Source organism: Accipiter gentilis, chromosome 8, assembly GCF_929443795.1.
Source record: "Accipiter gentilis chromosome 8, bAccGen1.1, whole genome shotgun sequence".
Lineage (NCBI taxonomy): Eukaryota > Metazoa > Chordata > Aves > Accipitriformes > Accipitridae > Astur > Astur gentilis.
Genome location: NC_064887.1, coordinates 456,205 through 471,340, shown reverse-complemented (window position 1 = coordinate 471,340; position 15,136 = coordinate 456,205). Strand labels below are relative to the sequence as shown.

Genomic DNA, 15,136 nt, shown 5'->3' with positions numbered 1-15,136 from the left:
ACGGAGCCGTGAACTTAGCGGTACGGCACAAGAGGCGAGAGGCTGCAGGATCGTTTCAAATACCCTCCCTGATTTCCGTTCTTTCAGTACGAATGACAGGGGAGCTCCGAAGGATGCATTTCAACGATCTCTAGGTGTCCTCAAGCAAAGGAGGCAGAATCACCCTTCCATGCTCCTGCTTTTCCCTTCTTCCTCCACTTCTCGTGGGTTCAAGTTGAAGCACCAATACGCGGGTAATGCGTTCAGGGGCCACGGCACAACTGAACCGGCTGTAGGTCCTCAGGGTGCAGGGCCAGCCTTCCCCCGCTGGTGCGCCTGCTCCAAAACGTGAAGGGACTGCCGCTGTCCTCAGGTCGTCTCGGGCACCATCTACCCACGCTTCATCTTGAATTGTCGTTTGAAAAGGAAGCAACTACCAAGAACATCAATATCCTCTTGGGTTTTTATCTTCCCGACACCATAATTAAAGTCTCATTAATTTATTGTATCGTGCTGTAGCACACGAAGTCAGGAATACACACAGGGACCACATGATGACAATGAAGAGGGGATACTTTTAATGACTAGCAAGCGTAGGCAGCATTTGTTTGGGGCACAATGAGATTAACAAACAGCAGAGGCTTTTCAGAACTATTCCACTCTTCTGTTTCAGAAACGTGTGTAGCAGCACTTTCCAGACCATGGCATGCGTAAAGAACTGCACACTTTGAACCCCAAACCTTATCTGCACAGAAGTGAGAGGGAACCCATGCAACCCTTCCCACCACCCACGACAGCACCCAAGCAGACTACCACTGGGAACCACTGCTTCAGAAAGCCCATCTGATTAAATCGGTTACTCAAAAATAAACAACCTGACAGAACTATTCTGCCCCTAAGTCAATTGTCTGTGATCCTCATTCTCTTCCTCCACCCTTCTCCACCCTGCCAAGGGGACGGTTCAGCCCTCCTTTTAGGACATGCCAAGGACTCTAGACTGACAAATTCTCTGGATGGGTGGCTTGAACAGACCAGATACACCTGAGAGATTAGCCAGAAATGTGACAAATAACAGCTCTAAGAAATTCATCTGCAGCAGCTGAAGAAGTTACCTAGCCAAGATGATTTTCCCTCCACTGGACTTTAGTGTCTCTCTAACAGAGAGCGCAGCCTGAACATCCATGAACATCTCAGCCATTCCCCCTTGCAGATCACAGCCAAGGTGGGTTTGCACTAATATGCAAGGCTTGGACTACTGTAACTGAGTCACGGGCAAACCGATGCCCCCCCCCACCTTCAGCATGACAGCGCTGACAAGGTCTTACACTACCACGGCTACACCCACCAGCTGGAGCCCAACCTCGTACCAGCAATACAACCCGGGTCTCACATACCCATCTCCTGCCCGCAGCCTGAAAGGACCCACTACAGCTTCCTCACTCCTTCCTGCACTGCGTGTTCAGTGCTACCTCATCATTTTTAGTCACACTACTTTTTCCAAAATCAAAACCTCTTCCATTTGTATGATACATCAAAAATGGACAGAAGCATTAAATGTTATATTACATTTCTTCACAAAGCAGTCTAAACTATGCTGGTTTATTCTGCTAGGTTACCTTCGTAGAGAAGCCAGCAACGTAATAAAAATAGAACTACTCTGACACCTTCTGGTGAGAAACCCCATAACAAACACTACTCTTGTTAACAGCAGCAATGCGTACACAGAGCGTATGCTCTGAATTTCATCTCCAAGCATTAGCATTAGGCAGCACTAATCAAGAAAGGAGTCATTGTAAATCATAAGCCTCTCATTAATATAATACTCTCTGACCAAAGCCAAATTAAAAAGAATTAAATATTTTAAAACATGCACTGTATAAAGAAAGCATATATTTTTGTATGCACATCATCTCTATAACCACACCCGTCATTAACTGTTACTCTTAACCTGCTATTTAGTACCTTAAGAGATGTTTTACTTTTTCTAAACAGTGTTGTCAAGTGGAATCACAGATTCCCTACATGCCATCACTGCCCCAGACTGCATTCTGCCAGAATGAATAGGAATAATCAGCATCTTTTACCTGAATAATCAGCTAAAGAACTACCTACCCACATCACTTGGACTAGGTTAATCATTCTTAAACCTTCAAATTCTGACTAAGTAGACATGCAGCTCCCTAATCCTATGGAAAGTGCGACATAGAAGGAAACCAGCTTCTTCCCATCCAGGCATCTGCACAGCTTCGAGGTATGAAGTATCCTACTACACCTGGGGGGGGACCTAGGAGGCGGGGTACCTAGGAGGCGGGGTACCAAGTTAATGCATTACTACAGCTGAGTCTGCCTCATCCTTCTCTTCCCGAGCAACTATTTTCAAAAGCACTTATTGAAATATTAGTTTGAAATCATTAACTCCAGAAACACTGAATCTTCTTCTCTGGCAAAACAATCCGTTTGATGCAATGGTTTTAAGGTTTATAAGAACGAGAAACCATTAAATGACTCAGTATAATAGCAAAACAACCTCACACTTATATTTGCACAGAAGAAACCGTACTGTGGTCTACCCACTTTAGAAGATGGAGCTCAAGAAGTTCACAAAACCAATTATATGACAAACTGCTTGAAAGAAATGAGGGCTTAAGTCAGTGATCCAGCATATTCCTTTAGTCCCGCGTTTAATAACGAGGCTTACAGCTATAATATCTTAACATCATCCACCCACCAGAAATACAAATACTTACTTAAATCCTACTGAATTAATATTTGTTGGAAAAAGTATGTATATCTTTGTAGAGACGTGTATCTGTTTATGGTATGTTAAAAAAATTATTCACTTTTAAGTTTAAATTATCACTTGAGTAGCAGTCCCAAATAAAATTAACATGGCATTAAAAGAGACCTTTCCATACCTGAAAAAAACTGACATTGCAAACCTGAATCTTGAACTTCGAGGGGTCTCCTGTCTACCAAAGAGTTAATTTAAAACACAGGAGATGCACTTTCACAGGGACCAACTTGGTGCTGGGCAAAGTCTTCCTTACATTACTTAACCTTGTGTTAGAAAAACACTCCTTCCCTATTTGACACTAAGACCTTGCTGTTTTATCATCAGTATTCATTGAATTGGTTTCATAAGCTTCACTGTAAAGATCGTCTTTCCTTTTTTTGTGATATGTACCTAGTTATTGCTCACAAGTTCATATTCTTGAAAACCATTCTAATTTCCTCCCCCAACCCACTACAATTTGCACAACAACATTTGTCTCCAGGATGTTACCTGTCTTGGACCTGAGCTTCAGTTCCCAGCCTACAGAAATGATGAAACTATTACTCAATGAGACCTTACCAGTGCCTTTAATAAAAAGAAAATATTAATCTAGGTGTAACTGAAGGACAGATGCCACAAACAGATCTGACACCAGTCTTCCCTATCATTGATTGCTAACCCAAAAGTGAGTGTGAGCATTAGAATTAAATTGTAGAATATGAAAAAGATTAGTATCTATACTCAATTATTTAGAAAAATATCAATGTTCATTATTTATCTCACATTCTCTCAAATTAGAAAATAACAACATGCAACTGGGCAAAGAACAGTTCCCAACAGTCTCAATAACTCTGCTAGCTAGATTTGAAGTAGCATGAGCACACATACATCCATGGGCATCCTGGGAAGAATACAAGGATGCTGCCCAGATGTGTAGGGATGGGATTAGGAAAGCTAAAGCACAGTTGGAGCTGAATTTGGCAAGGCATGCAAAGAATAATAAGCCCCTTGGCCAGAAAAGGAAGATTAAAGAAAATGCACCACCTCCAGTAAGTAAGACAGGAGAGCTAGTGACAACCAACACGGAGAAGGCTGATGTACTCAACAATCACCTCTCCCATGAGAACAGGCTGAGAGTTGGGGTTGTTCAGCCTGGAGAAGAGCAGGCTCCAGGGAGACCTTTCAGTACTTAAAGGGGGCTTATAAAAAAGGTGGAGAAAGACTTTTTACCAAGGTCTATATTGACAGGACAAGGGGCAATGGTTTTAAACTGAAAGAGAGTAGATTTAGGTTTGAAGTAAGGAAGAAATTTTTTATGATGAGGGTGCTGAGACACTGGAACAGGTTGCCCAGAGAAGTTGTGGATGCCCCATTCCTGGAAACATTCAAGGTCAGGCTGGACGTAGCTTAGAGCAACCAGCTCTGGTGAAAAATGTCCCTGCCTGTGAAAGGGGAGTTGGGACTAGATGATCTTCAAAGATCCCTTCCAACCCAAACCATTCTACAATTCCATGATACTTCAACTATTGTTATCCATATCAACTACAATGACACAAAAATAAGTCTTTTTGCTAGAGCTGTAAAGAAAATTCTCTCTTGATTTCCATGCACTTACCATGAATCATCCACTTTCCATTAACAAAGGGCCAAAACATTTTCACCCATTTAGGAGTGACAGCACAAGAAACATGGCTGTTGGAGAATACCACATGAAGCCCAGGACCCGCCTCCACGTCTATCGAGACTGCACTTGGGAGAGCAGGAGGAAGTAAAGCTATACTATCTTATTTCCAAGCAAGTATTTTGCATCTCTTTACATAACTATGCACAAGAGAAACATCAAGCAGAAAGAATGGATATTTTCTGACACAGATTTTAAACAAGCTGGCACTGCATCAGTTGTAACGATCCAACTATTCCTGGTCTCCTCCAAGGGTAAGTCACTTGGCAAGAAGGGGGATCTTATAGGTGACAGAGGCTATCACCTGCAACATCTTCTGTGTAAATAAGTCGGCAATTTTCTACCACTTTTTTTAGTACACCTAGTATTTATATGCTAATATGTCTACAGGCTTGGAAAATATTTCAATTCCAACTACTCTAATTTAAAAAAAAAAAAAAAAAAAAAGGTGCAAAACCAGAGATCAGGCATAAGTTTTTGTTTTGTTTTAAACATGTCTGCCAAGCACAATGAAGACACTAGAATGTCAGCAAGAGTTCAACACAAACAGTGTCCAATTTTCTGAAAGAAGCCAGTTGTTCCTAGAGGACAACAACAGGTAAAATAACTAACCAGTTTCAGGCTCTAGAGACAAGTAGTGTGTCAAGATTTGGTTTCTCCCAACCACACAGAGCACAGTCACGGTTAATTAAGCACTAAAACAAAATGTTAAGATCTGATCGAGAGGCTTATAAAGATACATATTGTGGGGCCCTCTCTTACCTTAGTATTTTAAGAAGGGATCACAATCATAGAGGAGAAATCCAGACATTTCAAAAGATTTTGCCAATTATTTTCTTAGTTTAGATTAAGCAAAACATCAGTAGAAATGAATGCCTGTTCAGAAAAAAAAATCACAATTTAGAAAATGCTAGTGTGATGAAGCTACCACCCTGAGGAAACTATACATGGATTCAGAGACTGTGTGCTGATTTATGATAGCATGACACCAAATGAATCCAGACCAAATGTTAAAAAGCAAGTAACCTTCACAGACAAAAATACTTCTAAAAAGTTTCTGTTTAGTAAGGACTCACTTTTCCTCAAAGGAACAGAAAAGCTCATCTTCAAAGTTGAGAAAACTCTTCTGCAAGTGACGACTTCACTGCTCATTAAAGAATTATATCATTAAAAGGAAGTGCCTGTAATACCAAACAGTATTTTGAGTGTAAAAACTGTCAACATATCAAAGAAATTGTCCTTCCTTAATTGGATTGTATGTGGAACAAGTCAACAATGTATACACATTCATTTATGAAATAACATGAATTCTCAGTACCCATGAAAGCAGTGCAGCCTCTCTTTTCTCCTCATTGTAGCCAGGGATTCAGGTGACTTTAAATTTAATAAAGATCACAGGAAGAATTTAAATCCTCACTACCCAGCCATTCACCATCAAGGAATCAGCTGCTTCTGCCAATATGATCAGTTGCCAAGTAGCACGGATTAGCGTGCAGCTTCAGAGTTATGGTCCCTTTGGATTAACTGAGACACTTTCACCTCACACACTAAGTCAGGTGTAGAAAAATGAAACTGCCTCTGCTTCCTAACAGTTCACATTTTAGAGATTCTTTGGCCAATTTTTGATCTGGAAAGTGAACTATTTTGGCAGTCAAAGCTTTTATTCCAAGTAAATTACCTGATAAAAGATGAATAAGACAAATTTTGTGGCTAAAGAGTTTAGAGTCCTAGTTATATGCATATTGTTAGTTATATACATTCATGTATCTGCTGAAAAAGCAGGCTTCATTTCGCACTACCTACAGTGACCCCACTATAACTTCACATGGAGCATGATATTAAATTCTATCTTTGATATTAGTTTCCCCTGCATCACAAGGCCACACCAGCCGAGAAAATTTATTATTTCCAAATCAGCCAAAAAAGCTACAAAAATTACTTTGAAGTATATGCAACTCTGCCTATTACAAAAGGAAAATAGATTGTTAATTAATTAATGTAAGTTAGCATTTGCTGTTACTGTCAAACCTGCTCAAGAGTATGTTTTACATCCAATGAATCATGTAAGCAAAGGTACTGTTAAGAACAGCTACAAAATAAATGGAAAAAGACTTTATGGAAGGAGCACCATCTTTCCTCGAGCACCACTGCTATGAATAATATCTTCATGAGCCTTAACTACTTTCTCCAGTGGATATTCAGAGCCCACAATTGGTTTCAGCCAGCCAGCTTCTATGCCATCAAGGAGTGCTGCTGCACATTCATGCCTCTCCTCCTGCAGGTAATAAAGACAGCATTTACCACCAGGTCTTTACATTTTAGAAAAGTATTGACTATTTATGCAAGTGTTAAACCAAATTTCACAAGCTAAAAATATTTTATGATGTTCTGAGATTAAATCATAACATAAAGGAATGAACAAGCACGTTCATTACGCTTTCATCCCTACAAATGGTTTTAACTGGAAATAGGGAGGTGTTAGAATAAGCCAACAAAACATTCTTTAAAATAAAAGTGTTTCTTACCTCAGTTTCAAGAAACAGACTAACTCCAATTATGCTAGATTCTTTACTCATAGTGTCTCTCGGATTTATCTCAATAGGACCTCTAGAGCCCACAACCTGTTACAAACGAATTAAAAGTTATTTCAAGTTACAACTGTTGAATTGCATTGCTAAATGCACAAACTAAAGTCAGTCACAAAAAATACCTACCATCACCCTTCCTCCATAGGACAGCAGTTGCAAGTCAGTAGCAAGATTGACATTAGAGAGCATTTCTATTATTATATCAACTCCTTCCATCCCTGTGTGTTCCTGTACAGGACATAACATGTTATTTAATTCACTCCAATTAGTGCTTGGGTACCACTGTTTCTTTCATATGCTACAGATAACATACATTTTACAGTTTATTGTTTAAATCTTAAATACGGCCTTTGTACTAAAGCTGACAGCTACTAAGTTTAATTTTACCATATTTGATATGCTGAATTATGATATGCTACCATATTGGAATTTTCTGGAATGCAAGAGTCTCTAAATGCCATTGCCTGTGAAGAAAGCTCAGCTTCCCAGCCCGGAAAAGTTTTCCCTTGTGTAGAAATGAAAAAGGCAGTACACTATTACTTCTACATAAATCTCCTTCAAAAAACTTCTGCAAACAACTGTTCACATTTTGTTAGTAAGAAAAATACATGCCGCACCACCTATCCCTGAAAACATGCTTACCTTAATTTTATCAATGTAATTAGCTTCTCTGTGATTAAATACTTGGTGAGCGCCATTTCTCAGAACTATGTTCATGCCTTCCTTGGTTCCTGCTGTACCCAAAACCTTCAAACCACAAGCTCTGGCAATCTGACATGTTGCTATTCCCACCTGAGGGGAAAAGAAAAAAAGAAAAGAAAAAAAAAAAGAAAAGAAAAAAAGAAAAAAAAAAAGAAAAAAAGAAAAGAAAAAGAAAAGAAAAAAAATGGTCTTTTTTTCTCCTTCTTTCTTAGCTTTGTAAATTTTATGTATTCTACCAGCAACTTGGAACTTATTTAAAAAGCTGGCCTGGTAACATTTATTTTTAGCCATAATAAGTAATTTGGATCTTAAAGATAGCAAATACTCTTTGAAAAAAAGAAAAGATATTTACAGAGGCATAGTACAGTCTTGTGGGTTTTTTAATAGCTCTCAACGTTTGATATAAATCCATGTAGAATGTTGTCTGTCTGTTAAAGTTGGGCCATATATATTTGATACAAAGCCAAGGAAATTCTTCTCTTCACAGAATCAGCTGCTATTGATACCAGCATTATATATTGCAAAGACAATCTGCAAGCACAAATTTTATTAACAGTAGTTTTGTACCTTTCACATACAGATTAAATGATATCTTTAGAAACCAAATTCTCAGTGTCTCATACCAGTTTTGCACTCCAGAGGATGTTTAGAGGTGAGGGATGCCTTCATAAAAACCTGAGGTTGGAGCCAATGATCACCTGAGGCATACCAATGTCATCTCTTGGTTTTGCTTTGTGTCACGCCAATGCAATACGAATGCAAAACAAGGGAACAGCTGACACGAACAACGGGATTCAGTCCCAGCTGGTCAGTTTCCTGAGGCTACAGATTCGGCGGCCCACTGTACCAACCATACAGCTGGATACCTCCTCCAGGATATGTTAAGATATGCATGTTTTTATATTTTTGGTGGCATGACAAAAAAATAACAAACACACAAAGACCACCATAAAAACTCCATTCTGTGGCTCTGCTATTTAAATTTGTATGTATGAATAACACAGAAAATAAATGGACAGGCTTCTTGAAAAAATCTACCATGACCATCTGTCTGGCCAGGATCTGCCCAAACTGTTTGGCAAATGTGACCTTGTTTTCTCAATAGCAGATCATCAGTTTTCAACTAAATGAAAAAACAAACACCACTAATTAAAACACATCTTGGCCAGACTGATTTTCAGAGAAAAATTCAAAAGGAGGCACATTTTTAAGAATCATTATGTAAATCAGCATCACTTGAAAGAAAAGATGCAGCACAAACCATCTTTTCTCTTCAGCATGTGCTTCATACCTACACGTATCTCACTGCTTTGACATATATTCCTATAACAAAGGTTACAAGTCCACACAACAACAGATTCGCATTATATGCTTCTGCAAACCAAAGGCAATATATCTTTTCAAGAAACATAAAACAAGAACTATGTTTAGTTTAAGAAGAAAAAAAAGAGGCTATGATGCTGAATATCATTCTAGAATCTTAGAATGAGATCTGAATTCCTCCTCATACGAGACTGTCATAATCACCTTTTTGCTGTCTACCAAATAATTAAGGAAACTTTGCCCATTTATAGCAGCTGTTCAATATGTCAGCAGAAGCTGAGCAACAAAGTGCAGAGTACTGGGGATAAAGTAGAACATTGTGTGAAAGAAACCTGAAGTTAGCTTGTCATGTAAAATCAAAGTAAGAATGTATGTTCAATTTCACACAGTATTCAGTCAGGAATTTATATATTCCAGTGTATCTCCTTGTGCAGCCAGAAATGCAAGTTGCTGTGTACCAGTGATTACTGCTCAGAGAACTGAGAACAGCTTGCACATATTTTAAAATTACAGCTTTCTGCTATTAGTTTTATGTCAGGAAGACCGATTATAAAGCTTCCAGACCAACTTCCGACTGCAGCAATGTGTTTAGGGGCCTTACACAATCACTCACGCAGTTTCATAGTTATTTGGAATAACAGGGTTTGCTCTAAGAAAAAAGTAACCTAAAGTGTCTGAAATAAAAACCTATTTTTGTTAATCTATTAATTGATATAAATGTGGCCATAAATCATATCACAGACAAAAGCAGATAACAGGGACAGAAAGCGACATTTCTTATAACTTGCCTTCTCAAAATACTTACTCCTCCACTCGCACCATGCACTAGCACACTTTCCCCTGCTTTGGCACGCCCTCTGAATGAAAAAACAGAAAATACTGGCATTATGATTGTAGTACATAATCATTAACCATCAGGCTGTATATACTGACATCAAATCTCAGCTTTCACACAGTATTACTTCCAATTTATGTTACGGCTAAACAGGTATAATCAGCCTCTTTGGGAAAACAAGGAGGCAAAATAAACCATACCATTTATGAATTTAAGTAATATGCAATTTCGTCAACATGCAACTAGCAGCAAGTAACAGTCTGGTACTGAACCTCAGTTCAAGACCTTCACCTGTTACAGATCTGAAAAATCACAGAATGGTTTGGGCTAGAAGGGACCTTAAAGATCATCTCTTTCCGACCCCTCTGCCATGGGCAGGCACACCTTCCACTAGACCAGGTTGCCCAAAGCCCCATCCAGCCTGGCCTTGAACACTTCCAGGGATGGGGCAAAAAAATAACATAAAAATAAACCACACTCATTCTAATAATTTGTTCTATCAAACTAAACCAGTCCTAAGATCTTACCTAGCTGACACGGAAGTCTGGTTTTTACTCGTCATACTGTCCTAGGGCACCAGACAGGACTGTACACAGAGACTCTGGCAAGAGAGGCTCACGAAGAAAAGAGGTAGGTCTGCTCTACAGCACATTGTCCATTTAATTAAGAAATTAGAACTATTCCTGTTTTTCTTCCCTAGCTAAAATACCAAAGAGTACTGAAAACGATTTACACGTTTTATTACATGATACTTATAGAAGAATCCTTCCCAGGTCTGTTCTCTTAAGAAGAAATACTTAACAGGAAAATACAGTCATGAGCTTCTAGGCAGCAATTGTCTGACAATTCCATCAGTATAACAAATCTAACTTAAGTGTTTTAAACATTTCCCACTCATTGATCTCGCCCCATTTTGCAGGACAATGAAAATATGGGCTTCAGTATTTTAAATATTCAAAAGCAAAATGCACAAACTTAGATTTGGCACCTTACTTTTGGAAAAGAGCACGATAAGCAGTGAAGTAGGGTATTCCAATCGCTGCTCCTTGCCTGAAGTCCAATTTATCCGACAAAGGAAAGACTCTATTAGCTGCAGCAACTGCATAATCTGCATATCCTCCCGAGATTGTACCAGTGGTAAAAACCCTGTCACCTTTCTAGAAAGGAGGGAAAGAAAATAGAGAAATTAATAATCTCCCTTCTTTTTTCCTTAATATACATCAAGAACCAGTTCACAGAAGTTTAGGCTATTTCTAACAGCTCTCCTATTAAAAATAACCAGTTATATTTGTCACAGAGAAGATTTTTATAAATGCTAATACATACAATCAATGCAACACAAACCATATAATTTCATATACTTAGATTTAAGTGTCATAATTATAAACCCCGCTCCACCGTGTAACACACAAACCTGCTGTCTCATTAATATTAACCTTAATGAACCCGAACACTAAAGAATTCCATCCACAGATTCCAAACGCAAAACCTCGAAAGCTTTTGCAGACACAAAAGAAACATTTCTCAATTATTTTTTGTTTAAAGATGGAAAAAAGATATGCTCTTAATATGCCCTAATGTAACTAAATATCGCTGCTGTTCTTCAACAGTGAATACTCCAACCAGCAATTCAGCAGGCGATGCAGGAAACGCACCACCTGGCAGCGTGCTGTGCGTGCGGGCGCCAAGGCGATTCAGTCCTGCCGGCGGGGTGCAACGCCAGCTGCTGCGCTCCAGGTCAGCACCCAACCTTGTACAAGCCCGCTCACAGAACGCCAGTACCTGTTAACATTCGCAGTTACTGAGCTCTGATCTTTCGACTTATTTGCATGTTGATCTCATTAAACATATAGCATGTGGACTACGCCAGTTTGGTTCGCAGACATTGGGTATTAACTGCTGTGCAGAGGTTCTGCATAGCAGCACAGCTGTTTCTCAAGCACTATGAGTATGTGAATGAATGAGCTTGGCTACTCGGCATTTTCAGGATGTCTGTCAGTGGCACGTATTGATCTCATAATCTCTCTCTTTCATTCAAGCAAAGAGCATCATGAGTTCCGTAAGAAACAAAACACACGCACAGCAGATATAGCAAACTACTGATAAGAAAATATGAATAAACATGATTCTTCTCTCTAGATAACCAAATCTCTCATCTCTCCCACAATAGTTACATAAATTCCAAGTCAGGAAATTCCAACACAATTTTAACTACAATTTTTATGTTTGCCGGAGACCAACAGTCTTAGTGACTTGAAAGGAAGAATGGATTTAAAAACTAAATAAATTTCATAGGTATCTTTTAGCAAGCTGATAATTGCCTTGATTATTATTATTATTAATTGCTGATAATTGTCCCAAGACTTTCCCCCTGAGAAAATCTAAGCAAAATTCCTAAACTAGAGTAATGAAGTATTTTGACAGTTTTAACAACAAATATGTAATTTATGGGGCTTCATAGGTCAATAAAATAAAAGCTATTTCCACTTCCCCAAAAAACTTTACAGAATTTTTTTCAGTTCTGCGTGAAATTTTTACCTCAAATGTGAAGCATCCAACTTCAAATATTTCTGCAATGCCATAAAAATAGTTGTGACCCACAACTTTTGTACACCTGATACCATTGCTTCAAGCAGACAAACTGAAGTGCCTCTTCCGAGACCTTTTAACTCTTGGAGGCCAACAGCATTAAAGACTTCCCTACGGTTCAATCTGCACAGTGGGCTGCCAGTATGATCTCACCATCTGCTTTTACCAGTCAATGAAGGTGATTTTCGCCCCTGAACAGATTACATGATTATAAGCTATAAAAAAAGGAACAGTAGTATAGCAATCCCAGAAAGAGGATACAATAATGAGTTAAAACCCAATGTATAAATACCTTGAATGCAGTCACATGTTCCCCAACACTTTCTATTACACCAGCCACATCTGAGCCCGGACTATAGGGTAAAGCCGGTTTTCTAGCATGATTTCCAGAACGAATATATGTCTCGACAGGATTTACCCCACAGGCATGGACTTGAATTAACACCTAAAATAAAAGATGCTTCTTAAGCAATAATTAAAAAGATTTAGAACTTGAATTCACAGCACAGTGTCATGGCATTTTAACTAAATTCTTACACAGAGTCAGCAAAAATTCAGTGTTGAACTGAAGCCGTTTTCAGGAAATCCTTTATATGGATTATGTAGCCCTTATGACAGTAAAAAGCCCACATTTGTTAAACATGATGTCTCAGGTAGCATGAATACACTGATCACAAACTCCATATTCAAGATGGAAAGTTTTGGTTTGCATTCTTTACTCTGTTCCAAGTGTTCCTATTACCATTCAATGTCATTATTTCAGTTCACAGAACTCATATATACCTGATTTTCTTTTGGAACAGGAATTAAAACATCTGACTGCAGTTTAAGCACTTCAGGGCCACCAAATTCAAAAACTCTGACAGCTCTCATCACATTTCTTGTGGCCGCCATAGCGATCAGAATATCTGGGGGAGGAAAAAACCACAATAATACTGTAAAGCCTTCATAATTTATTTTCCATTTTCAAAATAAAGAAATAAACTGCCTGTCAAGCAACTGATTAAATAGAAGATCGCTCCTGATTTAGATTTAAATTGGGGGGGTGGGGGCGGATGGTTGTTATGGGTCTGGTGTTTGTTTGTTTGTTTTCACAAATCTTGCAAAAGGCATAAAATTAACCCTACCATTTGCAGAACTTTATAGGTATTGAGAGAATCACAGGCAAATAATTTATCCATAGAAGTATTTCTACAGCAGCTCCTGCAAACACTGCACCACTGTCACATATGCAGAGATGGCCGCTACTTTGGGGAAAAATATTGACAATTTACTATTACATTCTGGCAAAACAGCCTGTCGTACATTGGGTGACTGGGTAATCTAACCAAGTGACATTCCAGTCACAGTTCCTGCTTACTATTAAACTCACCTGTAAAAAAAAAAAAAAAAAAAAAAAAAAGCAACAAAAACCTAATTACCAGCTATCAAAACCAGAAGATACCATAGGACGTTAAAACAAGTCAGCAAAAACTGAAGTGCAGACGTTCAAGATTCCAATCCTTAATTCCAGCTGGATTTCACCACTGCAGCTGTATATGACAGAGAGCACGAACCACAGCCCTCAGCGGCTGCAGCTCACAACCTCGTACGCATTAATGGAAGCGATGACAATTTATCAGCAAATGAAGCTGCTATTCCAACTGCATTCATTTGTGAGGTATTCTAACAGAACACCGTGAGCCAAGTTACTCCTACTACAGGAAAAGCTATACACAATTCTTTCAGGAATCTGGTCGACTCAGACTGAGGAGCTTTACTGGGTATGCAGCAAAAAAAAAAAAATCACAGGAGAGCAAACAGGAAGGTAAAGACAGCGAGAGATCACGCTTTTGATCAACTCTGGCTAAAGAACTCTAGCACCGTAGCCAGAAGCGGGCTTTTTCTCAAGGGCAATTACAGCTTTTAGAAGGACCCGACTGACTGATTTTCAAAAGCACCTGATGACTTATTTCTCCTCACTCATACAGCCAGCAAGGCTTCTCGGTTTCGGTTACCTATTCCCGTCAGGAGGAGCATCAGTCACACGGACAGACACTACTCACTTCTGCGGGTGCCCCGGCAGCCGAGGGGCGCGGCGGCCCCGACTGCCCTGAGGCCTCCCCCCGCCTCAGAGCGGCCGCCGGGAGCCCAGGCCCCGGGGGCGGTCGGGCAGCGGAGCCCGCTCCTCCGTCGCAAGCAGGGGCACACCCGGACGAGAGGGGCCCGGCCCCGGCTCCTGGCAGGCTCACCGGCCGCTCCGGAGGGAAGCGCGGCCACGGAGCGGAGCGGCCCCACCGCCCCTGGACGGAGCTGGGCCGCCGCCACCGCCCCTTCAGCGTCGCCGATGAGGCCCCGCCCCGGGCACGCCCCTCGCCGCCAGGCCCCGCCCCGGCACGCCCCTCGCCGCCAGGCACCGCCCCTCTCAGGCAGGCCCCGCCCCCCCCGAGACGCCCCTCGCCGCCCGGCTCCGGCCCGAGCCCCGCGCCTCGCGGCCGTGTCCGCCTCGGCCTGCGGAGCTCGGCCCTGCGCGCCGGGGACAGCCACCACGGGCAGCGCGGGACCGGCCGCGGCCCAACCCCGCCGCCGCCGCCTACCTCCGGAGCGCTCCTGGCCCCGCGGCGGAGAGCGGGCCCGGGCCGATCGGCGGCGGAGTGCGGGCGGGGGCAGCCGCGGGGAGGAGGGGG

General features: G+C 40.8%; 1 protein-coding gene across 6 annotated transcripts; it reads right to left on the bottom strand.

The window, feature by feature from the left end:
• Positions 1-6,316: 6,316 nt before the first annotated feature.
• Positions 6,317-15,105, bottom strand: CRYZ (crystallin zeta). Of its 6 annotated transcripts, none has more exons than XM_049807588.1 (9): positions 15,047-15,105; positions 13,254-13,378; positions 12,763-12,915; positions 10,875-11,038; positions 9,852-9,903; positions 7,664-7,813; positions 7,148-7,249; positions 6,959-7,054; positions 6,317-6,708 (listed from the first exon to the last, which is right to left on the bottom strand). In XM_049807588.1, exons 2-9 carry the CDS (start codon positions 13,362-13,364, stop codon positions 6,547-6,549), a joined length of 990 nt encoding a protein of 329 aa, XP_049663545.1. In that variant the 5' UTR covers positions 13,365-13,378; positions 15,047-15,105; the 3' UTR covers positions 6,317-6,546. The 6 variants fall into 6 exon arrangements, with proteins under 6 accessions (XP_049663545.1, XP_049663542.1, XP_049663541.1 ...); XM_049807585.1 differs by lacking the exon at positions 15,047-15,105 and adding an exon at positions 14,411-14,632; XM_049807584.1 differs by lacking the exon at positions 15,047-15,105 and adding an exon at positions 14,433-14,632.
• Positions 15,106-15,136: the final 31 nt, after the last annotated feature.